Below are 27,500 nucleotides of genomic sequence, written 5' to 3' on the forward strand. Positions count from 1 at the left end.
CAGAGGTGCAAGTATTACAGTAATACAAAATACATGTCCTGGATTCAGGCTGCCTGTAAGTGCGACATGACGTCACTGGAAAATTCTGGAAACCAGTTCCTCCGAAGATGACAATACTGCGATGGGACAACATTTTGTTCCAGTGTTCTTATTTTGTTCTATTGTTCTTACATTAAATAAACTGAATCAAGGACATGTATTTCGTATTACTGTAATACTTGTACCTCTATCGGTAGGAATAACAAGACATTTGGAACACTTTGTACATTGTGATATATGGAGTTCATAGAATACACACAATAACTCGCAATACTAATATAGACGTCTGACTGGAAATAGTAGTTATATCATAGTTCTTTTACCACAGATTTTCCATACAAGAGATCAACAACCTCGAGGAATCAGGCCTCTACAACTAGGTTAAAGCGTCATCACACTGGGCTATTTTTCCTTCAACCTCCTACTAATCGGGGGTACTGCCCGCCTCCGGTACTTTCCCTGCCGTAAAAATTACTGTGGCAAACTATTTTGTTCTCTCGACAATTTATATAGAATGTCATTTGATATGCTGGAGGAAAAGTTTCCTCCAGCATATCCGTTTCCTTCAACTGTCGGAGGAAAAATAGCCCAATGTGATAACGCCTTTAGACCATAGGTCACTCAGTAGGAAGGTTTTATGGACTTCGTCTTGAGTGAATGAATTGTGTATAAAACAACGCGATCTGTGTCCTTTGCCTAATGAGCGTAATGGTAACAAAAGTCGAGAAGAAATTGTAGAATATGTCTACCCCAACGACTGAAATGAAATAAAGTCGATGGGAACTAGCAGTGAGGCTAGAAAACCGCCCATAAAGATATGACCTGTATCGAGATTGGAGAAATAAGATATGTATTATTATTATCATTTCGTATGTTAACAGCTTAAGTTGTCAACGTTGGCAATTGGTGAGGTAGGTCACTAGGTCTGGTTTGTGTCTGTTAAGGTCTGGGTTTTGTAAGTCTGTTAAGGTCTGGGTTGTGTAAGTCTGTTAAGGTCTGGGTTGTGTAAGTCTGTTAAGGTCTGGGTTGTGTAAGTCTGTTAAGGTCTAGGTTGTGTAAGTCTGTTAAGGTCTAGGTTGTACAAATCTGTTAAGGTCTGGGTTGTACAAGTCTGTTAAGGTCTGGGTTGTACAAGTCTGTTAAGGTCTGGGTTGTACAAGTCTGTTAAGGTTAGGTTGTACAAGTCTGTTTAGGTCTGGGTTGTGTCTGTTGGGGTCTGGGTTGTACAAGTCTGTTAAGGTCTGGGTTGTACAAGACTGTTGAGGTCTGGGTTATATAAGTCTGTTAAGGTTAGGTTGTACAAGTCTGTTGAGGTCTGGGTTGTGTCTGTTGAGGTCTGGGTTGTCTGTTGGGGTCTGGGTTGTACAAGTCTGTTAATGTCTGGGTTGTGTAAGTCTGTTAAAGTCTGGGTTGTACAAGTCTATTAAGGTCTGGATTGTACAAGTCTGTTAAAGTCTGGGTTGTGTAAGTCTGTTAAGGTCTGGGTTGTGCAAGTCTGTTAAGGTCTGGGTTGTGCAAGTCTGTTAAGGTCTGGGTTGTGCAAGTCTGTTAAGGTCTGGGTTGTGCAAGTCTGTTCATGGACAGGGAGGTCTTGTCACATTACACTCATTACAAAGGTGATTACAGACTTAATTACACAATAAGATGCCTGATAATGTGAAAGGTCCATTCCTTGCTCTTCGTTATGATGTCACTAAATTTCGTTCCTCTTCAGGAAACAAAGAGCAATATTTTACACCGCCTTGGACGGTTCATGAATAGGTACCGTAGCACGCTTCAGGTGTGGAGGAACTAAGATTAAATCCCAGCGCAGATGAAGATAAAATGGAATTAAATAGAATAAAATAAAATAAAATGTAATGCTATACTATAGAATAAATGAATATGTGATGGCGGTTCGAGCTATGCCACTAGCGAGTTGGACCAAGGGCATGGGTAATTCATTTCCACACTACAAAGTCCTCTGGAAGGGGCACCATCCTAGCCCTCTAAAAGGCGGAGTTTTATATATATATATATATATATATATATATATATATATATATATATATATATATATATGATTATAATCTTGGAGTAAATCACTCGTCATCAATGAAATCTTACAAATAATTTTCCGGCTGTCGAGGGGGATCGAACCGTGGCTTTGCGTGATGCCACATTGTCTTTCAGTAGCGCAGTTGGTAGAGAGACGGTTTAGCAACACGCTGGGCCCTGGTTCGGTCCCCCACGACAGCCGGGTATTTATATATATGCTAATAGTGTGACTTTACGCATTTCTAAGTAGTCGCGTGCTGTCCAGTTTGCCTGAGACTTGAAAGTGTAGAAGGGGGATAATAGGTGGTGATGGATACAGAGCTGCCTAGTGTAGGCCTTATGGTCTCTTGCAGTCTCCTTTATTCTTATGTTCTTATGTTCTTACTATATGATGTGTGAAGTCTTCCATGAGGTATGGATCAGAGAGTATCAGATTCTCTTGAGACTTCAAACATCATGTAGTAGTAACACACCTACTGCATTTGGTGACCCCGGAGTGACCAATTGATGTGGTTGGTTAGCACGTCATTGTAGAGGGAATAGTCCTGAAGAGAATTAAGCTTTCATTAATCCTTCACCTAAGGACGATTCTCTCTACCATGAAGTGGTAACCAGCCATATCAGAGGAGACAATGCACCTACACACGCATAGACAACCCAAACTGCTCCTACTACAAGTAGTACACGAAATCCATCCTTATGTGGCAGAATATTCTTTCGGGCCATCGAGTACCCCACGAAGACGGAACCTTATGGCGAGGCTGTTAAGGGCCATTTACACGGTCGAACAGTTAGACAAACCCGGTTTGTCAGGCAAGTGTTTGAAGTGGTGTTTGACCGTGTGAATGGGGTATTTGGTCGTCAAACACGTTTGTCGAACGTGTTTGACAACCAAATACCCTATTCACACGGTCAAACATCACTTCAAACACTTGTTTGACAAACCGGGTTTGTCAAATCGTTTGACCGTCTAAATGACCCTTCAGAGCAACACGGGTTATCATAGTTTCCAAAGAAACTCGCCATTCTTAGGGTAATAAGGAAAGTGTTATATACTCGAGGGACACCAGACAAGAGTCCGCTCCCCAGTACTGAGAACCCCAGACAAAGAACGCGCCTGGGGTACAATGGTTTCAAACCTTTGTTTTGGTGGATGACCTTTACCTGAAGAGGTTAACGAGAGGAAGATTCCACTGACCTCTGTCGGTTGGAGGTGTAAGTGGCTTGGGTCGTTGGGTCGTGGTGGTGGTGGTGATGGGCTTTGGTGTTGTCGTCTGGGCAGGATAGTATCTCGAGGGGCAGCACACACCAACGAAACTGGAAACCCAAAGTAATTATAAGCAATACACGTATGCACGGAGATGTCCTTGCATCCTTGAACGAATACACATGGAGATACAGACAGGTAAACCTCTCTCTCTCTCTCTCTCTCTCTCTCTCTCTCTCTCTCTCTCTCTCTCTCTCTCTCTCTCTCTCTCTCTCTCTCTCTCTCTCTCTCTCTCTCTCTCTCTCTCTCTCTCTCTCTCTCTCTCTCTCTCTCTCTCTCTCTCTCTCTCTCTCTCTCTCTCTCTCTCTCTCACACACACACACACACACACACACACACACACACACACACACACACACACACACACACGACTCGATGGAGCGGCGGTTAGAGTTCCCAGCCGCCATTACGGAAGTCCTGGTTCGAATCCTGCCCAGGGCTGAAATAATTTTAGTATCGCTGCGCTGCGAGTCGTTACTTCAACTCTCGTGGGCGGGGAATTGTGTGTGTGTGTGTGTGTGTGTGTGTGTGTGTGTGTGTAAGTGTGTAAGTTACAGCATTACCCATAGATCGGTCATGTATGAGCTCTTGAGATCTCATCCGGGAGGGAAATAGCTGTCGATCACGAGTCCCACACGTGATCCAAAGACTATGGTGAATCACACACACACACACACACACACACACAAACAGTTGTCAGCTGCAGATGGAATAAATAAACACAGAGGACTGATAAGACATGAGAGACTGAAAAAGGTGGTGTTGCATTGGAAGAGTGAAGATGAAAATTTTATATGATGATATTTAGATCAGAAAAAGAAACAATAAATGAACAGGGGTGCTGGCATGTCTTTAGAAATCAAATATAGGCCTTTTTAGAAAAATTATTGTATATATATATATATATGTGTGTGTGTGTGTGTGTGTGTGTGTGTGTGTGTGTGTGTGTGACGAAGTATTTTTTCTACACAGATGTATAGATTTTGTGGTATAAAGCCCAACATCATTAATCAGTTTAAGGCAAAGTTTGAAAAACAATGTGAGTAACTGGAAGACCCTCATTACTAACCTTCCGTCGATGATGCAAACGTATCGGACGAAAACGTAGAAATTATTGGCGAACTCTGGCTGGATGCAATATTGCAAGTGACGGCAACTTCCCTGTTCGAAGTTCGGAGTCACACAGTCTTGATACGGGACGTTTGCCTGTGAGGGCAAAGATGTCGCGTTATGCATGAAACGGAGGAATCCCTGAGAAGTCTAATCCATAAATTACCCGAGTTGGAACAAGGAAAATACAGTATTTATTGCGTCTGTATTACCATAGACTCGACGCGTAAAGTCATGAAATTTCTTATTCTAAAAATTAAGCTTTTAAGATTTGTTATGCAGTTATTATTCACAGAAAATTTGGCTACTACATGTGAACGGTGTCATTTAATTCATCCTTTAATCTTAAAATTGTTCAAATCTTACACGTCCGATATTACTCTAATGACCCCCTGTATTTGCAATACATGGGGTCTATACAAAAAAGCACTTTTAGTTCGCTACAAAGTGCTATTTCTTCCACATCGTCATATACTGGTCATTGAAGATATAAAAAATCCACCTACTTTACGTAGGATAACTTTGACTATATAACAAACTGGATTTTTGCTTTCATGTTGGTAAAAATGAAAGAACAAAGGTTTTTTTTCTGTTATTCTCAATGTCTTCTTAGTATGATCAAGCCTAATTTAACCTAAACTAGCCTTGGCTAACCTAAATCGATTTAGCCAATTACCATCCAAATAATTATCCGGTGCACTCCACGCAGTCTTTGTCGTTTTGTTACCCACCGAAAATTATCTCTACCGACCAGGCAATTAATATGAACAATGATAATAAAGGGATCTACTCCCATCTCGCCTCATGGCTCGACGGCGCAGTGATACCGTTCGCAACCACTACTTCAGCGGTCCAATTTCGATTCCCGCCCAGGGCTGAAACTGTTTCAGCATAGCTGCACTGCGAGCCGGCACTCCAACTCTCGTGAGCGGGTAGTTGGTTGTATGTGTGCGTGTGTATGGTCACATTACTCAGAGATTGGGCATATATGAGCTCTGAGCTTTCATCCGAGGGTAGTATCTGTCGATCACGAGTCCAACACGTGATCCAAGACCATGGTGAATCACAGCTCTCATTAGATGAGGAGCTCACCATAAGGTGATTTACAGCTACGAAAGCCGTCATCTTTGTCCTTTGTACTCAGATTGTTTACTAAGTTGGGCAATGATCATAAGAAGTTGCTGGATTAGTGGTACCCGGTGGTCGTGTAGTATGGAGTAAAGTCGAAATATCGTTTCTGTTCCAGTATCACGCAAACATGTTTTTCACCTCTTTCTTCTACTTCGCATATGAAAGATCTATTTTTTCTATGGAATTGTTGCAATAGGTTAGGTTAGGTTAGCTTATATTAGGTTTGGAGCTATTGGGCACAGTCAATTTCATGTTAAATACCCGTGTCTCCGTGATAATGGAATTTCATCGAAATATCGGTCCACAATGGTTAGGTTATATTAGGTTCGGAGCTATTGGATACCGTAAATTTCATGTTAAATATATGTATCCTCGTGATTCTTGAGTTTTATTGAAATATCCGTCCATAATGGCGGACAGTAACAGCTGCCATGTCCCACCCTCTGACACATCATAGACGGAGTTTAGACGGTCAAACGGTTCGTCGAACGCGGTTCGACAGACACGTGTTTAAAGTGACGTGTGAACGGGACATTTGGTTGTCGAACACGTTGGTCAAACCCCAAATACCCCGTTCACACGTTCACACATCACTTTAAATACGTGTCTGTCGAACCGCAACCGTTAGACCATTTAAACCCCCCTCATAGCTACTGCATTCGGGAATGAGAAGCCTAAACCCCGTTCACTCTAGCGGTTTGAACCGCGGCGGTTCAATTACAATATAATTCAAAGGATGCGTTCACACACGACCGCGCAGTTTTCCCTTGACTGTGCGGTACCGCCGTGGTTCAGACCGCTAACGTGAACATGGTCGTTCATTGTAACTTATTCTCACATTGATTTCAATGAAAATTTGTAAACTTTCCATCTGAACTTACTTCTCCCGCTCCAAACTGGAAGTAGCGTGATTGGGTGACGGGCGTCCCCGGCAATCCAGGTATGGAAAGACTCTGATTGTCCGTTGTCAGCTGTGACAGCCAGTTCACCTGATTGAAGGCTTGCGCCAAGGCTGCAGATACAAAACAGTTTTAACACATCGTATTTGTCTGGAATGAGGGGATGTCGATTAAAGTACAGAAATAATGGAGCCCCTTTTAATACCAAACTCACCGAAATAGAATCTTAATTGCAATACAAATCCAGTAGTTAACTAGTACTTAACTCTTTGTAGTGTGTTCAGTAAATTTGTTAAATACTTTGCTCCTACATTATGTAGTTAGCTGAAAGGATTGTAGTGTCTTCAGTAAATTTGTTAAATGATTTGTTCCTGCATTATGTAATTAGCAGTGAGGATTAATGTTTATTAGTGTCTTTATAAAAGAGGATACGATAAAATCAAAAGGAATCGAAAACACTCGTTGGGATTGCCTGTGTCACTTCAGTAACAAATAAAAACAGTTTAGGAGGCTAAGCCTAATTTACTGTCATTATCTAGGCTAGTTCGTCTAATGGAAGTACCTTACATTTCCCCCTTTTAACAGTAGAATGAACAAGGAAATGGTATGTACTATTTTGAATATCCTTGTACCTAGGTCATGACCTTGTTTACTTCTGAAGTAAAACTCTAATTACCCAGGCTAGTTCCTCCGATAGAAGTAGAGTACTTTTTTCGTTTTAACAGTAGGCTGAACAAGGAAATGGTATATACTACGTTGAAAAACCCTGTACCTAGGTCATGACCTTGTTTACTTACGAAGTAAAGCTTTCATTATCCAGGCTAGTTCCTCCAATGGATGTAGAGTACTTTTTTCGTTTTAACAGTAGGCTGAACAAGGAAATGCAATGTACTACGTTGAAAATCCCTGTTACCTAGGTCATAACCTTGTTTACTCACGAAGTAAAACTCATCCAAGCTAGTTCCTTCGATGGACGTAGAGTACTTTTTTCGTTTTACCAGTAGACTGAAAAAGAAAATGGATATGATGAGGGTCCTTGTACCTGGGTCATGCTTGTGAGGACGAGGTCGTCCTGGGCGACCTGGTCGTCCTCCTGGTCGTCCTCCTGGTCTCCCTCCTGGTCGTCCTCCTCCTCCTCCTCCTCCTCCTCCTCCTTGTCCTCCGAAGTTGCACTCAGGAAGGCGACGACGATTGCCACGGCAGTTGACTTGAGGCCTTGCTGTACAAGAAGAATAAAGAGGAATCACTGCAATATGAACCTTGACAATTGGCGTAAGCATTGTTTCCTCTCTTCTCGTCCTCCTTAACCATTTCCTTATTTCACCGTTTCCCTGTCTACCACATACTATTGTTCAAAAGTCGATAATGGGGATGAGATGAATTAGTATTTAGCGTACAGTAGCCACATACGAGGCCAGAACCTGTCATAAAGGGTGATATTCCTCTAAAACCGATTAACTTGGAAAAAAAAAAAAAGATACCGCATTCATGAACTTGCATTACGCTTATGTATAGCACAGCGCGAATGGTTTCTTGCATTTTAGAAGACATATGCATGATTCAAAGAATATGATACATAATTCGTACTTTCCTGTAAGAGATACGTGCTTCACAGAAGCAGTGTACTTCGTCCATGCAATCGGAGTACATCTTTGCATGATCGCAAGCATGAGGTGCATTTGTCCTGAATAGGCGCAAAAGGTGCATTCTACCCCCCAAGCATTGCTACCAATGGATGGAATAGACTCAGTAACCATGTAGTGAGCGCTGGTCGTTTTAAGAAAAGATAAGATAATTTTATGGATAGGGATGATAAGTGGTAACAATAATATGGAACTGCCTTGGGTGTACCTTACGGTCTCTTGCAGTCTCCTTCATTCTCATGTTCTTATTTCTTTTGCCATTACAGTGAGACCTCTCATCAACGGACGTTGATTAGCTGCGTTTGCGGTGTTTTTGCCATGTTTTCGGTGTTTTGGAGTGGCTTTTGGGTGGCATAGTGATTGCACGCACTAAACAACAGCACCGAAAACATAGCGAAAACACCGCAAACACAGCTAATTAACGTCCGTTAATAAGAGGTCTCACTGTACTTTCAACACCAAAAGGTGAGCCCAGCTAACATCTTCCTTGCCGAAGGCCGAAGGGTTAAGACGAAGTAGTTTGAAGGGAAGACAAATCATAAGTGCGACGTGGTACGGAAGGTGTTTAGCAAGATAACGTCTCACCGAAAGAACACTGCACAGTTGAAGGAAGAATCTCTGTAGCAGCCGGAATGAAGAAAAGATACGAACCTTTTTTATGCTTCTATGTCACGTTCGGCTTCCGTCATGTCTGTCAGAGTCCTAATGGGATCCAGAAACGGCGACTTCTGGCTATCCAAACAAGGAGGGTTAAGGTTATGGTCTCGACCGCAGCGAAGAGTCTGTTCGTGTCGTTTCCAGTCTTGACTGGAAAAACTCAACATCGCCTCTTCACTGGAAACACGAGTTGAAGTCTATCCCCTTTGTTTACTATTGTATCGGCCAGTTTCTGATGAACCGGGACGTTCAAACGAAAATATATGCATCCTTTTTTCCAATATTCCATTCATTTTCTTTATCTGAGCATTATCTACAGAGGCTAAAACACACATCGGCAAGAATGACCGTGGTAATGTATAGAAGATGGAACACGACGTGCAAATGATAGGTAAATCGGGAATAAAAAAAAGTATTATGAATAGACGAGTGAAGACTATTGCAATATATACTTTCAGGAATACAATTTAACCTTGGAAAACGAACGCCCCGTTGAAAGAACAAATCTGTTAACGAAAAAGTTTTGTGAATTTTTTTTGTCTCTTAATGAACGATACTTCGGGATACGACATACGTATACACGCAATCCCACCGGCTCAGTAGTACTTTGGCGCGTTTGCCGTAATTGTTTCGGTTAGCGAACGTTTCGGTTAGCGAACGTTTCGGTTAGCGAACGTCTCGGTTAGCGAACGTCTCGGATAGAGAACGTCTCGGTTAGCGAACGTCTCGGTTAGCGACCGTCTCGGATAGCGAACGTCTCGGATAGCGAACGTCTCGGATAGCGAACGTCTCGGATAGCGAACGTCTCGGATAGCGAACGTCTCGGATAGCGAACGTCTCGGATAGCGAACGTCTCGGATAGCGAACGTCTCGGATAGCGAACGTCTCGGATAGCGAACGTCTCGGTTAGCGAACGTCTCGGATAGCGAACGTCTCGGTTAGCGAACGTCTCGGTTAGCGAACGTCTCGGTTAGCGAACATCTCGGTTAAGGAACGGAGTAACGGAACGGATTAACTACGTTATCCGAGGGTCTATTGTATAAGTAAACAATCATCTGTAAAGTTATTAAGAAATAGGCAGACTTTAAGTCTCAGATATCGAGGGATAGACTATTGTTATTGGATATTAAGCATCACTTGTTACAAAGTTTAACCAATTAAATTCCTGTGCGTTGATTAGTTTTCAGATTTACCCATTATAAGAAATATTTGAAACACACACACACACACACACACACACACACACACACACACACACACACACACACACACACGCACACACGCACACGGAAGGGGAAGAGGCGGGCAGCTCTTCGGCACAATATTAATTCTATTTTTTTAACATAATACAATCATTGCTTGTCATTTTATTGTTGTTGATCTTCTGCTTCTTCATCTTCATCTCGTTCGTCTTTGAGTATTTTTCTTCTTGCAAGTATCAGTACTATAATTGTTTTATTATTACTATTATCATTAATCATTATCATCATTGTAAGTACTGCTATTTTCTTATAGCGTACGAAATTCTACAATGAGGTGCAATAGCCAACAAGTCCTTATACAAACGTAAGAGACCTCTCCACAAAATTAGCCTACCAATGGAATATTATGGAGATGAGTAAAATAATCTGCTGGTTACAAGAATAAAGGATTAAAAGTAAAGAGCCTTATGCCAAGTGGCTCCAAGATGCGGTCAAACACTTTATTTGTCCGCAGGACAAGAAATCCAGTCATTAAAAACATAAGAGTAAATATATTGCATGGTCGTGAAATAATAGTGACCAAACATTTTGGTGGTGAGGAAGGAAACAATGCAGGGACGTAATACGAAAACAGACAAGTGCACGGAGAAACTCGTCAGGTGAAGAACTGAGAACACAAAAAGTTTGGTTCATTTGCATATTAAAACAAGGACGAGTGGACGAAAAACAACGACACAGATGGCCTTCCCATGGCAAAACAGAGCGATATTTTGTGACTCACCTCCACCTTGTCCTCCAAAGCCAAAGCCTCCGGCAGCAGCGGGAACGAAATTACCGAAACGATCTGAAAAAGCCATTGGCTGATAGCATCGAAAATATCTGGAAATCAGCCTGTCTTTAGACACGACCAATAAGCTCTGATAGATATTACAAAAGAAGGAAGAAATTTGGAATATGAACAATTTTGGTTTTACTTGGGGACCGGAATAGATAAAGTAGGTCCATTATAATAATACTGATTTCAGAGGCAACTCTTTATTTTCTGTTGCATTATCGTGTTAAAATACAACAGAAAACAAGTTTTATATTAGCAAAATGAAAGAGAGAAGAGAGGTTAGAATGTTATGGTTAGAAGATGAAACGGTCGTAAGACGTTTGTTAAACAGCCTAAATACAAACAAACCTTGTTGGAACCTCAACAGAGAACTACTGAAAGACAAGAGTCACAATTACCACAATAGAGATCCATAAGGCATGACAATCAAGGTTTGTTAGAACGAGGTTATCCCAATGGTCCCTGTAGTCTGCATATATTAACTCTATATTTATCAGAGTAAAAATGTATTAGCAGACGGAATGACAGTCTATTTGAAATACACGTATTTATATAGAAAAGAAAAATGCAGGAAAAAATGAGCGAGTGCAATGAGATATGGAAATTACAAAACGACTGTTCAGCAACATCAATGAAGAAAGTCTCCCCAAAGATAAGAGAAACTGAGGACAGTTTGACTTCTGTGTGATTATGACAAAGTTAGACCACAAATAGGTCTAACGATAAAAAGCATCTCCATATAGCTATAAAAGTATAAAATTACATTTTAATATATTTGTCATGAGAACGTCTTTTGGAGATTTTGTTCTTATAAACATCCAACCAAAGCAGTTAATGAGAACGAACAAAGTTTTGGGCAAAATTAGGTATGGGACCAAATGGAAATTCCAACATGTTAGAATTATTCTAGAAAGAGCTTTATATGCTCTCACTGTTAATGGTTATTTCAAGCAGTTTGGCAAGAAAAAATGGAGAAAGACATACAGATAGGTATATATGTATATATTCAGATATATATATATATATATATATATATATATGTATGTATATATATATATATATACACACACACATTTATCAACCACAACTCACTAATTCTAAACCAACGTCGAGAAACTCGGGGAGGCATACATGCAGAAATTAATACGTGGTCAAAATAAGAACTCAAACCTTCGCTAGCACGTAACAAGTGAGTGACTCAGCCCAATGCGCTATCAAGAGAGATATAAGTTGAACGCAACTTTCTTGTATTTGTATGCTCGAGTTACACATACACGAAATTTTGCTCTCAACCCACCTCCGCTATGATAGTACATTAGCTAGTACGTAACGCGGGAAAGTATTTGTTCAACACTGAATGGGTCCCAGTGAACAGATTTACATTTATCAACCACAATTCACTTTAATTCTAAACCATCCCGCGTTGCATACTAGCAAATGTACTATCATGGCGAAGGTGGGTTGAACGTAAAACTTCGTGTATGTGTAACTCGAACATACAAATATAAGAAAGTTGCGCTCAACTTATATCCCTCTTGATAGCGCATTGGGCTAAGTCACTGTCAATTGTTACGTGCTAGCGAAGGTTCGAGTCCTTAGCTTGACCACGTATCAATTTCTGCATGTGTGCCTCCGAGTTCCTCGACGTTGATGGCTTAGAATTAAAGTGAATTGTGTGTGGAAGGAGAGAGGGAGGGAGAGAGGGAGAGTGGAAGCTCTCCCATGCGAATAGTTTACAACTGGATACCGGTTCCAAGCGCCCAAATTCGAAGAAATGGGAGAGTCCATGGCAAGCCTAATAAGCCAGTAGGCAAAATTGAAGCGTAATAACCGAAAAGCATAAAAGCTTAACAGACACTGGTGAGAGAGAGAATATATATATATATATATATATATATATATATATATATATATATATATATATATATATATATATATATGTATATATATATATATATATATATATATATATATATATATATATATATATATATATATATAGAGAGAGAGAGAGAGAGAGGCAGACATAGACAGACAGACAGACAGACAGAGTAAAAGAGAAAGAGGGGTATTAAAAGAGAATAAACATAGTCTATGCTGCAAAGGCTTAAGCAAGGCTATCCCTAAAATGTCTTAAATGGTTAATGTTAAGACATGTAATGAAAAACATTTATATCAACCTCTCTGAAACGTCTGCGGCCTTCCTTGCTGTTGGGCAAAATTTTGTTGGCCGAGACTTGGCTGGTTGAATCCCTGGTTGAATCCTTGGTTGAATCCTTGGTTGAGTCCTGGTTGCTGGAAGCCTTGATTAAATCCTGGTCGTCCAAAGCCTCGTCCGGGTTGTCTAAATCCTTGTCCAAATCCTGATCGAACGAATTGTTGGCTGAGTGCTCGTTGACCAAGTTGTTGCCTTGGGCTCACAGCACGTTGTGGACTAATCTGCTGTTGTGTTCTAAGATTTTGTTGACGGAATTGTTGCCTGAACCCACGTTGAGGAACTCCTGCCTGACCTGATAATGGAACCAGATGCGACTAAGGAAGACTCTGAGGGAAGATCAACCATGTTTAGCCTACCCGGAGAGGTAATGCAGCCAACGACCAGATCTCTTACAAGTAAGGAGTGAGACCGGATTCTGTATTTCGAACAAATGCAGAAGTGTCCACTTGGTGATGTATGGGAACTGAGAACACGGGTGTAAAATGTACACTGCTGTAAAGCCATTTGATTAAGAAGCATGTGTACTTATTGAACCACTGAAAGCCAGTAGCACAAGATGGTGATTTTGCGGACTCTCTCGGTGTGATCCGAGACACAGGGGTAAGGTGTCCACAAAAAAACATCCAGTTTGGAATGTTAGTCTGTTAAAGCCAACCAAAGCTTAAGAACCTGCACTACCCATTTCCATAAGCACAAAGACGATCGCTCTTTTACCTTTTGTTGTCTGACACCAGGAAAAAAATGTCGAAGAAAATCCTCGTTGCTTTGATTTTAAAAAATTCTCTCCCCGTAGATGACTGTGACCGCTCAGAAATGTATATTTTTTTTTACTATGGCCCGGCGACTCGTTTAAGTCTATGTAGCCACTTTCAGTTTAAGGCAAGAGCTTCAGAAACCTTGAATTGTGGTTGTGAAACCAGAGGAGGCAGTCTGAAGCTATACATTTCATAGAAGATAATGATGGATTCCACATCTTTATAGCATCATCAGAAATTCAGCGAGGTGCACAAAAACACCATTTGGGCATTAAACCTTTGAGACGTTTGGGCATTGGACAGTTTACCCAAAGGCATAGACAACGGTAACTCACTCTTGTGGAGGATTTTGGGTGAAAAACGGAGGCCTAAAATAACACGAGCGACTGGAAATGGGGTGCTGGTTGCCGACATAACTATGGAAACTAGTTTATTCAATATGTCGCTGTCAAAGCGGTTGCATTCAGCAATCCCTCACATCACTCCCTGATTGGGTACCACGATTTCGTCCCGTGCAGACGCAGGGAAGGATACTTACATCCTTTATGAGAGGGCAGTAATTAAAGATCACGACTGAAACCTAATTCAGTGCATCAACCGCGGTCAGTTTTTTGTAACACAGTGAGGCAAACCACGGGCCAAATTGACGGGGACACTGCGAGATTGGACAGTCGCTTTGACAGAATCACGACGAATAAACAAAAAATGGACCAAAAACTTTTGTCGTAACTCAGATCAGGGTCATGGGTGGTTCTCATAACCAATTTTGAAGTCGAAAGAAAAGAGAGAGAAAACTGAAGGTATCAAGATGTTGAGGAAGAAGTAATTAAGAATAAAAAGAAGGAAATGAATTATGAATGATAGGTATGAAAAAAGAATGGTAATAAGAAAATAGAATTATAAGAAAAATAGAAGAAAAAAGAAGAAAATAAACATAAAAAGAAAAGATGGAAAATGAAGAAAAGGAAGATAATAAGGATGAAGAAGATGAGGATGGGGAGAACGAGAATGGGGAAGAGAAAGAGGAGGAAGAAGAAGAGCGAGAGGGGGAAAATGAAAGACGTCTATTCACCAAAGGAGTCGTACGTACACATTGAGCCATGTTACCAACTCCAAGTCTCAATAACGAACCTTGAACCTCGACCTTGAACCTTCAAGGAGAAACCATGCAACCTAAGAGACAGCCTGCTGAAGACATCGAGGGATTCTAAGAGCCTCTGTGGTTCGGGAAAGCATGGTGTCCTACAGCAGTGTATAACACTCATGCAGTGGCCAATGGGAATCTGTTAATGTGGCAGAGATGATGTCACACTCACTGACTGTGCATACGTGTACCAAGGCAAGATCCAGTGTCTTACGCTTAATAAGACACAAGTCGGTAAGGTTTATGTAATAAGATGAAGAGCTTCCTTTGCTATAGTGACGCACAAATGTTCCGCAGATCAGTCAGATTCCAGGGGAATTCGATCTGCATCCAGAGCGTTCCATAGCAAAGTAAAGGAATAAAGGATGGTAGGAAAAGAAGACACGGGGTCTAGTTCCGAGTTTATTTCCTGACCGGTTTCGCTTTGAGCTTCTTCAGTGGAATGAAGAAGCTCAAAGCAAAATCGGCCAGGGAATAAACTCGGGCCTAAACCCGTGTTTTCCTTTTCCACCTTCCTTAACTTGTCACAATGTCTCAGCATAAAAGAATAAGGTTGCTTATATTACATTAGATAAAGACACAATTATTTGCAAGTAAAACTAACTGATTAACTGCAAAGAGGAAATATTTTCCATCGTGATAATCTAATCCGTTTTTGTCATGTTCTAATACAATAGAGATGATATGAACACATCATCACAAATATTAATATTATATATCTAAGCTATGGGCAATGATAAGTACAAAGTAAAAAACAAGAAAATTAGGATGAATCTAAATTACTTTATCATTTGCACAAGAATGCCTGTAGAATATGGAAATATGAATCATATGATAACAGTAATATAGGTTATAGCAATTCTAGTAATAACAATAGAATTTCTAAGTAATGTTGGTTAATGAGAACTTGTATTAGGAAAAACTCGCGGTCACCATTGCCCTGTGTACTTTTGACAGCCAAATCAAGCGGCAGTTACAGTGGCGGCACACTAGGCATTTCTTACTAGCATGCTACTCGCTTTTGCTACTCGCTTTTGCTACTTCGTTTGAGCAGAAACTACTTGGGTTACGATCTCTGGTCTTTCGAATTTCCTAAAGTCAAATTACTCTTGATGACGTCATAGAGTGAGAAGCTGAAAGACGAACTAAGAGAAGTTAGACCTAGAATACGAATGTTAGACACTTAGTTGAGATGTTCTCACGGAAGTCTAGAATACTGTAACCGAAGTCGTTTCTACTCAAAAGCAAGTAGCAAAAGCAAATAGCAAAAGCAAGTAGCATGGTAGCCTAGTGTGCCGTCACCTTTACTCTTACCGTTAAGAATCAAAGTGGACCCTACGCATAACTCGTCTCGGCTTTTAGTTATAAAGGGGGCTGCACGATAACCCAGTGGATACCGTCTTGAATTCGTGAGCAGGTGGTCACGAGTTTGAGTCCCTAGATCCGCTACGGGCCTGCTGCATTGGGTTCCGACTACCCTGGCCAGGTAGATAGGTGACTCAGAAAAAAAAGGGGGGGGGGGCGGCGGCTCACCACGATTGAAAGGTTTTACCCTACCAACGGTTTCTAGTTCACCACTGTCATGATAGTGGGATGGTGAAGAAGTTACGTTAGCACCGATTTCTTCCCCGTCATCTAACGGCGATTTCCACTTGCTTGGGCTGTCACAGTATTCAGAGCAAAGCCGATGGCTTCGGTCGTAGGTAAGACTTACTTGGTATGAGCTCCTAACCATATTTGTTAAAAAGAATCACTTGACATTGTAGTGATTTGTGAGAAATTATGAATTAAAAAATCCTCTGATTTGTATTAATTCAAAGATAGACTTCAGTTAACTTTGTCAACTCTGAAAGTAGATAACTGTCTGGAGACTCAAAAGCTTCTCATAAAGACTTATTACGCCGCAATATCTTCAAAGAAATGATCTTTATTCAACAGGACATCACTACTCGTGTCCATTACGCCAGTCAACTTAAGGACATCTTTAATAGAGTATGTTCTGGTTGACAGTATCGTTTAAACGAGGAGCGTACTCGAGGCAAAGAAATACCTCATGTCAGCTCCTCCAAATAGATAAAGTCGTTTGGCACTAGCCAGAACAGCATATGTAAGGTTAGCCACTGAGGAGAAGGGGTACAAAAAAAAAAAAAGTTTCATAGAAAATTTTGGTGTTCCTTATTTTCTGCAAAGGACACACGATTGGTGCAAGAAACCTGAGAGCACTTCAGAAGAAGTCTCGAGGAAATTTCTTAAAGAAGAAAGGGAATCTGGTGGGTGATTTCAATGCCCCCGTCTGTCAGAGAGAAACACTCAAAGACCAAGGTGTTCCTTATTTTCTGTAAAGGACACATCATTGGTGCAAGAAACCCGAGAGCACTTAAGAAGAAGTCTCGAGGAAATTTCTTAAAGAAGAAAGGGAATCTGGTGGGTGACTTCAATGCTCCCGTCCGTCAGGGAGAAACACTCAAAGACCAAGGTGCAAGGGTAGCCAGTGGCTTCGTGCGTTTTCCTTCAGACTCACCGAACTGTGCTGTGGAAGAAGAATAGGGAAAGTATGAGAGATGAAAATCCGAAGATCTTTTGGGAACAAGCTCTGAATAAACTATTATCATTCGTATTTGCTGGAATGGAACTGCATGCACGAGGAGAAACGTTTACATGCGTTTACCTGTATACTACCTGTACGTACATGTATGCAGGAAGGGTTTTTCGAGATGATTGATGTCTTTACTACTTAACAAACCTTACTACCTGTCCAGTCCCTCAGAATAATCTCCTTGATTTTTTTTTCTCTTTTGTGCATTCGAACTTTTCACTTTTGAAAGGATCTCTTGAATCCCTTCTTTGTTAACGAGTAGAGATACTCCGTCGTGTTTCTTTGCATCTCTTCCACATCTTCGGTTTCTTTTGGTCCAAATGAGACTTCAGCCTTCGAAAGGTACGGAGTGTGACCCATCATCTTAAAAAAAAAGTCTGGACAATCTCAGAAGTCTTCAGGTGCGCCTTGGAAATTCCACAGACTCGAAGACAGCAATGCTATCCATGAGTAAAAGCAGCAACGACTGCAACAGCACTGTAGCCGAGAGGCCAAACGCAGGGTATGGGATCCAATATATTTGACGTTTCGCCTAGCAGGGCTTCAGAAATAACACATTTGAGAAACATTTTACTTCTTATATAGCCCGAGCTTGGAGGGGGAAACAAACATAAAAATGGTGTACACACAATTTGTGCAAATTACTTGTTACTTGGTTATTAAAATTGCCAGTGGTTTATTTATTGCAAAAAAGCCACTGTTCTGATTTATATTATCAATGAGGGATATAAACGCAGATACACTGGATCTCATACTTTGCGTTTGTCCTCTCTCCTACAATGCTATCCATCTGTACCACGTCGCTTCAGGGAAAGCGATGTTGAATTTTCAAGTAATATTCCTTGTTCATTGCCTGACAGTCAGACTTGGAGTCGTACTGGATAACGCCATCACTTTGGCCATATTTTTTTTTTCTCAACTTGACGAAAACCTTTGGGTTTTGGTGAGGATGTAAGCTTCCTTTGTTTCAGAATCTTGAGTATAAATCCACAATTCATCGTCTGTGATGGTAACTGTAGTCTGTTTGTAGTCTACATGAGCCTTAATACGTTTTAGATTTCTAAGATTCGCAATTTATCTGATTTAGAGTTTGTAATTTGGGAGTTTTTTTTTTCTTTCCTGGAAATGATGAAACTCGAAATTTCTGAAATGTCTAAAATCGGGAAGTTGAAAAAATCGAAATATATAAAAGTCAGAGTTCCTAGAATTTAGAATATCTAGAATTTAGAAACCTCAGAATACGGAAGTCGTGATTTTCCCCCTAGTTCTCCAGGGCCGATACGGTTTGTAGAACAATGAGTCATCCTGTATCCTTGAACAAATTATATGTTTTGTGTATGTGTATTGCGTGTATGTGCATGTGTGTATGTGATTCACCATGGTGATTCACCATAGTCTTGGATCACGTGTTGGACTCGTGATCGACAACTATTTCCCTCCCGAAAGAGAGCTCAGAGCTCATATATGACCAATATATGGGTAATGCTGTGGCCTGCCCCCCCCCCACACGCACACACACACACACACACACACACACACACACACACACACACACACACACACACACACACACACACACACACACACACACACACCCGCCCATGTGAGTTGGAGTAACGACTCGCAGCGTAGCGATACTGAAGGTATTTCAGCCCAGGGTGGGATTCGAACTCGGGTCGCCGTAATGGCGGCCGCGAACGCTACCACTGCGCCGTCGATTCGTGTGTGTGTGTGTGTGTGTGTGTGTGTGTGGTGTATGTACATGTGTGTATGTATGTATGTGTGTGTGTGTGTGTGTGTGTGTGTGTGTGTGTGTGTGTGTAATGTTCCACTTTTGTAATTTTTCACATAATTTCGATATAATATATTTCCTTTCAGAAATTTCAAAATCAGAAAGGTGCAAATAAATGAAGAAGTCTTTAACTGCGTGTGCAAGATGCACTTTGTCATCTTCGTGGTTGAGGACATTATCTCGTAGATCCTGAGGAGAATGAAGGCTGTAACCAGTTTCCTGGCCGTAGTTGGTTTATTGATACACACATACATACATACATACATACATACATACATACATACATAAAACATGTATACATACACATACAAACATGCACATATGCATACAGATATATATGCATACATACATACATACATACATAAAACATGTATACATATACATACAAACATGTATGCATGCACATATACATACAAATATATATGCATACATACGAGTACAAACATATATCTAAACATACATACACACATACATACAAACAAACATATATTCAAATATATGTACATAAACAACTACATACTAACATGTATACACACAATTATTTTTCTGTTCGCATAAGGAGTTTCAGCTTCCTTACCTTCTCTCTTACTGCGCAACTCTTCATGGTCTGCAAATGCGTCTTCTGATGCTTCCGCCGCCATGACAGTCACAGCAGCCGCCAGGAGGGCCAGCAGACCAGCCACCCTCAGCCCCCTCATCTGGAACAACGTTGAACAAATTAGTTTGTCACAGAAATATTCGTTCGAAAATTCGTGTTGACGCGGCTTCGGCTGACTTGTACCATCCGTGGTGAGCAGAAGGCTGGGTACATGACGTCACACCGGGAGGGACCAATCAGGAAGCCTCATTGGGATGTGATGGGGTGCAGGTGTTTTGAGGGAAACACTTTTGCAGGGACGAGAAGGAAGGGTAAGAAGAGGAGGAGGAGGAGGAAGAGAAGAGGATGGTCAGGAAGATGAGAGAGAAAATGGAAGAGGAAAAGAAGGAAAGGAAGAACAGAGGGAGAGGAAAGAAGAATAAGACGAAAGGGAGAAGGGGGTAAGAGGAGGAATAATAAGAAGAGAAGGAGGTAGAGGAGGAAGGGAATGATTCAGAGGTAGATGAAGAAAAGGAGGAAGGAGAGGAGGAAGAGAGGGAAAGATGCAGAGGTAAATGAAGAGAATACGAAGGAGGAGGAGGAAGAGAAGGAGGGAGGAGTAGGAGGAGGAGGAGGAGGAGGAGGAGGAGGAGGAATGGAGATCAAGACTGATTATTATATACCCGAGCGAGATCACAAAAACCCCAAAGTAGCTCGAGCCCTGAGCCCGGTTCGGTCCGATCAGTTGAGGTAATGTCAACTAGAAGGGAAAAAATAGATTAAAACAAGAATCAAGAAAGTAGGAAAAGGTCAAGGGAGAAACGAAACGAGGTGTTGAGGGAACAGAAGTCAAGGGAAGAGAATATTTTCTCTAAAGGTAAGGAGGAATTACGTAGGAATAGGAAGGGAAGAAAAGAGGTGAAGGGAGAATATTTTCTATAAAGGTAAGGAGGAATTACGTAGGAATAGGAAGGGAAGAATGGAGGTGAAGGGAGGAGAATATTTTCTATAAAGGTAAGGAGGAATTACGTAGGAATAGGAAGGGAAGAACAGAGATGAAGGGAAGAGAATATTTTCTATAAAGGTAAGGAGGAATTACGTAGGAATAGGAGGGGGAGAGAATATTTTCTTTAAAGGTAAGGAAAAATTACGTAAGAATATTAAGGGAGGAAAAGGGAATGAGGAAATGTATGAAGGTAAGTAAGAATCGACTATGTGGGGAGACAGGATCCGAGATAGAATATGGGAGTAAAGGGGATGAAGGAAAGGGATGACAGAGGCGAAAGGTAAGAAAAAAAAAGAGGAAAAGGATATGGAGAGAGGAGAAAGGAGGAACAAAAGGAATAAGAGGAGGAGGAAAAGGAGAGGAGGAGGAGGAAGAGGAGGAGGAAGAGGAGAAGGAGGAGGAAGGGGCGAGAAAGACAGGAGTGAGGACGACAGATGAACAAAAGAAAGGTAAAGTTAATTAATATGAAGAGGAAATATGGGGAGGAGAAATAGGAGGAAGGAAAGTGAGAAAGAAGATGCAGAAAGAGGGAAGAGAAAGGAAAATGGAGGAAAGGTAAAGAGAAAGATAACACGAAGAGACAAGGATAAAAGGGATACAGTGCCCCTTACAGAGTACTTTGTAGCGTTGAATTTAATTAACACTACCCTTGGTCCAACTCGCTGGTGGTAAGATTTGAACTGACGTCACCTCGACCTCCGCCGCAAGTAGCGACGCTCTAACCCATTCGCCCAGAATGTAGAAAAGTTGAATAAGTTGGCAAAGGAATTAAATAAAAGTATAAGGAATTGGGAGATTAGCGTATGGACGGGAAGAAGATAGATTAAGATGGAGAATTTTTTTTAGGAAATTGAGGAGAAAGAAGAGGAGGAAAAGAAGAAATAAGAGGAGGAAGTGAAGAAAGAAGGGGAAGAGGAGTAGGAGGAGGAGGAGGAGGAGGAGGAGGAGTTGGAGTTGATAGAGAAGGGATTCAGACATTTTGACATTTGTTCCTCTATGTAGACTTTCTTTGACCTTCACACACATTTGACGTGTTCCAGTCAGTAAATTGTGGAGTTATAAGTTGGAGGTGGTGGAGGAGGAAGAGGAGGAGGAGGAGGAGGAGGAGGAGGAGGAGGCTGTTGTGACCGAGCGGCGAATAATGGTGGAGGTAACCACAACTATAATGACGGGGGGTATAGTTAGTGGTTGGGGGTCATTGGCTGATTATAGTGGTAAGCTTTGTAATATGACCAGCAACAATAGCCCTATTGAGTATGGTGAAGGCATCATAGCAGTAGATTACATTGACAAAGCAGGAAACCTTTAGATTCATTACAAGGTCGAATGTAGTAAAACAAAATAATAAAAAAGGTATATAATAATCAAAGCAATAGAAGGATATTACAGAATATTGTTGAAAATTTGATTCACGATTCGAAATTAAGAGATATGCCACTGAGGGAGTTTTTATTTCATTCAGTGCAGATTGGTGAAATTGCTGTCTTTAGTGTGATAATATTCTCAACTCGTCTTTTAAAAATCTAAAAACGAAATTATAAAGTATAACCTGAACACACACACACACACACACACACACACACACAGACACACACACACACACAGACACACACACACACAGACACACACACACACACAGACACACACACACACACACACACACACACACACACACACACACACACACACACACACACACACACACACACACACACACACACACACACAAAGATATATATATATATATATATATATATATATATATATATATATATATATATATGTATATATATATGTGTGTATATATATATAATATATCGGGAAAATAGGTTAGAATAATTTTTATGATTTTCGTATGGTTTGTTTTTGATATTCAGTATTCCAAACGTGGAGGGACTAATGAACTATATAAAACTCGTACTAATTGATTTGAATTGGACAAATGTAGGTTTGAGGAGGAAATGGGCAGGGACTGGTTTACCAACAGAGTGTTTAACGTATGGAATAAACTTAGTAACTATGTTGTGAGCGCTGAAATAATTGGTTGTTTAAAGAGAAGATTAAATAACATTATGGGCAGGTATGACTGGTAAGGAACATTGAACTCCAAAGTGTAAGCCTTATGGTCTCTAGCAGTCTTCTTTAGTCTTATGTTCTTATGTTGGTTGATGGGAATTGGACTTGTGAAATCAAAAGATCCCGCGACGAGTCCAATATTTTTTATTTCTTCATTTAAAGCAGAAGTAAAATTCTTAGATAATTTAAGGTTGTAATTGATAATAAGACCAAGTTTGCTCTCAGCTTCGGTTGAGAAAACTCGTACTTCCTATGTATATGACTTGAACCAAACCTTATTAGTCATTTTTAGACTATTATACTTGCTTATTATTCAATTTAACGTTATGAACGCCTCCTATTATGAGGCTAGAACGGTACCCCTTACAGAGGACTTTGTAGCCAGGAATCAAACGAACCATGCCCTTGGTCCAACTCGCTGGCGGCAGGGTTCGAATTGCCGTCACCTTGACCTCCGCCGCAAGTAGCGACGCTCTAATCCGTGTGGTTATTTATCATTCTGCAAAGCTTAGTATCTGATATAAATTTGATTAAATTCGCTTTCAGTCCTTGACTTGTGTCACTGGTTTGTATTGTCTGTTAATGGAAGTAACTCCAGAGGTATTTCACATGCAACATCTTTCTAGATCACTGTCCCCCAACCCTGGGGACGCCACCCCAAGTTGGGTCGCCAAGCGTTTTTCCTGGGGTCGACAAGACATCTTGTATACTTTTTTTTTTTCTTTTTTTTTTTCTTTTTTCAAAATGGGATGAATTCAGTAGAGCACTGTCTTTTATAGCCTAACATTACTTTTCTTGCACATATATTCATTATACTTGTCCCCGACTTTTTACAGTCAACAACTAGTCATATATATTGACATATTATAGCCTCTCCCACTAGTCTCATCTGTGACACCTGGACGTGGCAACATTGGGGAAAAAGCGCTGTTGCCACGTGTCATGGAATTTATTATAATCATTGTTATAATCCTAAAAATGTGATAATCATTTTACATCTTCCTTTGCTATATAAATGATAATAAAATTCACGTAGCACATATATGGGAAATGATAGAGAAAGAGAGAGAGAGAGAGAGAGAGAGAGAGAGAGAGAGAGAGAGAGGAATGTACTAAGGGTGATTTGGCAGAATGTCCAATAGATAAATCACGAACAAACTTCTTTGAACGCACAGACTGTACTTGTGGGCGAAGTAATGTTTCTTTTTATTAGGTACTTGCCTTCTTGTTAATGCTTAATAACATCTCACAAAATATTTGCATAATTATTCCCATGATGTCAGGTTTATGGTGACTTGTAGTTTTTGTGACTTCTGAAGATTTTTTTTTTTTCTTTTTTTTTTCTTTTTTTACATCCGCGTCGTACGTATCAAGGTCAAAACCAACCTGCCACTCTGCTCAATAAGGAACTCGCGTCAGGAGACTTTTGATTTAGTTGAGACTAGGATTACCAGCTACGCCGAGCGAATTATCTGTTTTTTCCCTTGATTTCTAGGAATTCTTCCTAGGAATAGCCTCCCCTCCCTTCCTGCTAATTATATCGGTCCCCTGTCCAAAGGGGACCAGGAGGCACTGAGTAGTTGCGGCCGAAGCCGTCAGCTCTGCTCTATACGCTTTGGAGACTGTTGGAGCTGGTAAGTCACTGTTGGGAATCGGAGAGGTGCGGGATTCGAACCTACAATTAAGCAAAATCGAGATATGTATGTTTTCTAGTATGGTGTCAAGAAGGATTCGGCATGTGCCTTAACTGGAATAATTGGTATAACGATGAAAAATGAGTCAATAGTAGATGACAAATATAGAATGAAAATAGGAAGAGAAAGAAGAGGACGAAGAAGAGGAAGAAGAGAAAGAAGAAGAGGAAGAAGAGGACGAAGAGGACGAAGAAGAAGAAGAAGAAGAAGAAGAGGACGAAGAAGAAGAGGACGAAGAAGAAGAGGACTAAGAAGAAGAGGACTAAGAAGAAGAGGACTAAGAAGAAGAGGACGAAGAAGAAGAGGACGAAGAAGAGGAAGAAGAAGAAGAAGAAGAAGAGGACGAAGAAGAGGACGAAGAAGAGGACGAAGAAGAAGAGGAAGAAGAGGAAGAAGAGGACGAAGAAGAGGACGAAGAAGAGGACGAAGAAGAGGAAGAAGAGGAAGAAGAAGAGGAAGAAGAAGAGGACGAAGAAGAGGAAGAAGAGGAAGAAGAAGAGGAAGAAGAAGAGGAAGAAGAAGAGGAAGAAGAAGAGGAAGAAGAAGAAGAAGAGGACGAAGAAGAGAAACGACAACCGCTGCTATTATAGCTGCTCTTGTTAATTTCGTCATACCTATAAATAGATTTGCTACAAAACCAGTTTGGGTTTCGCCGCTGATGATTTAGGAGTGTAGGAGGTGTAGGATTTTGATCAAAGGATGATGATTAGGATGAGGAGCACCAGGAGGGGAGGAGGAATAAGGAGGAGGAGCAAGATGAGGGAGAGGGTGTAGGAGAGGAGAAGGGGAAGGAGGAGGAAGAGGGGGGAGAAGAATTGGAGGGAGAGGAAGGGGAGGAAGAGGATGTAGGAGAGGAGAAGGGGAAGGAAGAGGAAGAGGAAGGGGAGGAAGAGAAAGGGGAGGAGGAGGAAGGGGAGGAGAAGGAAGATGAGGAAGAGGATGTAGGAGAGGAGAAGGGAAAGGAGGAGGAAGAAGAATTGGAGGAAGAGGAAGGGGAGGAGGAAGAGGAGGAAGAAGAATTGGAGGAAAAGGAAGGGAAGGAAGAGGAAGGGGTAAGGAGGAAGGGGAGAAAGAGGAGGAGGAGGAGGAGGAAGGGGGGAGAAAAAGGAATACGAATATTATTTGGAAGAGGAGGGGGGAGAGAACGAGGAGTGTGTAATGTAGGAGAAAGAAATTAAGATAAAAAGAAGGAAGGGGTGATGAACAAAAATGAAGGTAAACACAAAGAAAGAAAATAAGAAAAGGAGAATAAATGGTAGAATGAAGGAATAGGAAAAAGAAAAGAATGAAGAAGTAGTTAAAGAAGAATAAAAAGAATGAAAAGGAAGAGGAGGAGAAAGAGTAGAAAAAGGAGGAGGAAGAAGAGGAGAAGAAATAGGAGGTGAAGAAATAAAAGGAGGAGGAGGAAGAAGAGGAGAAGAAAGAGGAGGTGAAGAAATAAAAGGAGGAGGAAAAATTGGAGATACAGCACTGGAGAATGATCGGTGACGCAATCTATCTTTGAAGTTCGATCGACATCTCGGTAGATCTTAAGAAGTGGAAATCCAAGAATATTGATAAATGATGATGAATGATGATGTTCCTCATGTTGATCATGATGTGCTGCTCGGATTGCTGACAAGTGGCAACACCGAGAGGAGGAAGAGGAGGAGGAGGAGGAAGAGGAGGAGACTCTGGTGGAGATCATGACGGCTCCTGGTCACAAATACATCAAATCACCCCTGCCTGAACAAGAGCGTTCCCGACGGGCCGGTACCTAGTCTCCGGATTGTGCCTAGAAACTCGTTCCTATTCATTACTTCCCATCAACCTATCTCCCCCTCTTATTTCTCATTTTATTTTATTTTGTTTTATTGTATCTATATATATTTGTTTACTTGTTTATATACTTTGTTTATCTAACCATTTTCTAATGAGGTTAATATTCCAGCGCCTGCCTCGCCACGCCTTGTTCTAGCTGTACACATAGAAACCAATTCAGGGCCGTTCATTTGTCCCACTTTCACAAATCCTCTACATCATTCACACTCGTCCATCTCGTTCACCAAGTGTAACATATTATGCGATCCACTTCAAATGCACTACACTTCACAACACAAACCAGTAAACAAAGCGTTGGAGCTGCAGCAATCATACATGAATATTCTCATAAAAACATGATCTATCTATCTATCTTTCTATCTATCTTTCTATCTATCTATTTCGCAGAAAACCACTCGGGAAATAAGATACTATGATCCGAACGTTTTCGTCTATTTAGACATTTTCCTTGAAAATGTCTGAATAGACGAAAACGTTCGGATCATAGTGTCTTATTTCCCGATTGGTTTTCTGCAAAATCTTACATTAACGCGTTTTAGTGATTTATGTTGCACTATCCATCTATATACTAAGGGATTCTTCCTTCTTGTAACGGGGGTAGCCAAATCAAATGCACGTACCTACCCCCACCCATTCCACTCCCATCCACCACCCTTGTTACCCTCTCATCTTAGCTCCTCGTGGATGAAAGGTCATCCCTGTCTCCCGCCCACTGCCCGGGTCTGAGGCAATGCAGTAAGACACAGCACATCCACAGCAGAGCCGCTTTACTTACACAGGGACCTCCCCCCCAGGGTTTTTTTTTTTCTTCAAGTTTTATGCTGGCATGTTTTTGCATTGGGTACTACAATCCAAAACATGCTAGCATAAAAACACACACTAAACATACTACAAGTAAACATTAATGGTTTTGCAATAAAGGCATGAAGGTGTTACAATTACAATTCCTACTCAATAGACACTTAGCGCTAATATAGGAAACTAAATATGATGATCCACAC

General features: G+C 41.0%; 1 protein-coding gene and 1 long non-coding RNA gene across 2 annotated transcripts in view; one reads left to right on the forward strand and one right to left on the reverse strand.

Annotated features, from left to right (window-relative positions):
* LOC143019738 (uncharacterized) overlaps positions 1 to 27,500 on the forward strand; it is a 503,483-nt gene that overhangs the window by 33,012 nt on the left and 442,971 nt on the right. The gene's annotated exons all lie outside the window — the stretch shown is intronic.
* LOC143019929 (uncharacterized) overlaps positions 1 to 27,500 on the reverse strand; it is a 79,973-nt gene that overhangs the window by 5,707 nt on the left and 46,766 nt on the right. The window contains exons 7-14 of the mRNA XM_076175914.1: positions 19,903 to 20,023; positions 17,459 to 17,467; positions 13,001 to 13,330; positions 10,767 to 10,829; positions 7,526 to 7,702; positions 6,466 to 6,596; positions 4,413 to 4,549; positions 3,275 to 3,393 (exon numbers count right to left, since the gene is read on the reverse strand). Coding sequence (XP_076032029.1) covers positions 3,275 to 3,393; positions 4,413 to 4,549; positions 6,466 to 6,596; positions 7,526 to 7,702; positions 10,767 to 10,829; positions 13,001 to 13,330; positions 17,459 to 17,467; positions 19,903 to 20,023 — 1,087 coding nt within the window. The remainder of the gene's footprint in view (positions 1 to 3,274; positions 3,394 to 4,412; positions 4,550 to 6,465; positions 6,597 to 7,525; positions 7,703 to 10,766; positions 10,830 to 13,000; positions 13,331 to 17,458; positions 17,468 to 19,902; positions 20,024 to 27,500) is intronic.

Source organism: Oratosquilla oratoria, chromosome 38 (genome assembly GCF_046742065.1).
Source record: "Oratosquilla oratoria isolate Oo_2021 chromosome 38, ASM4674206v1, whole genome shotgun sequence".
NCBI classification, from domain to species: Eukaryota; Metazoa; Arthropoda; class Malacostraca; order Stomatopoda; family Squillidae; genus Oratosquilla; species Oratosquilla oratoria.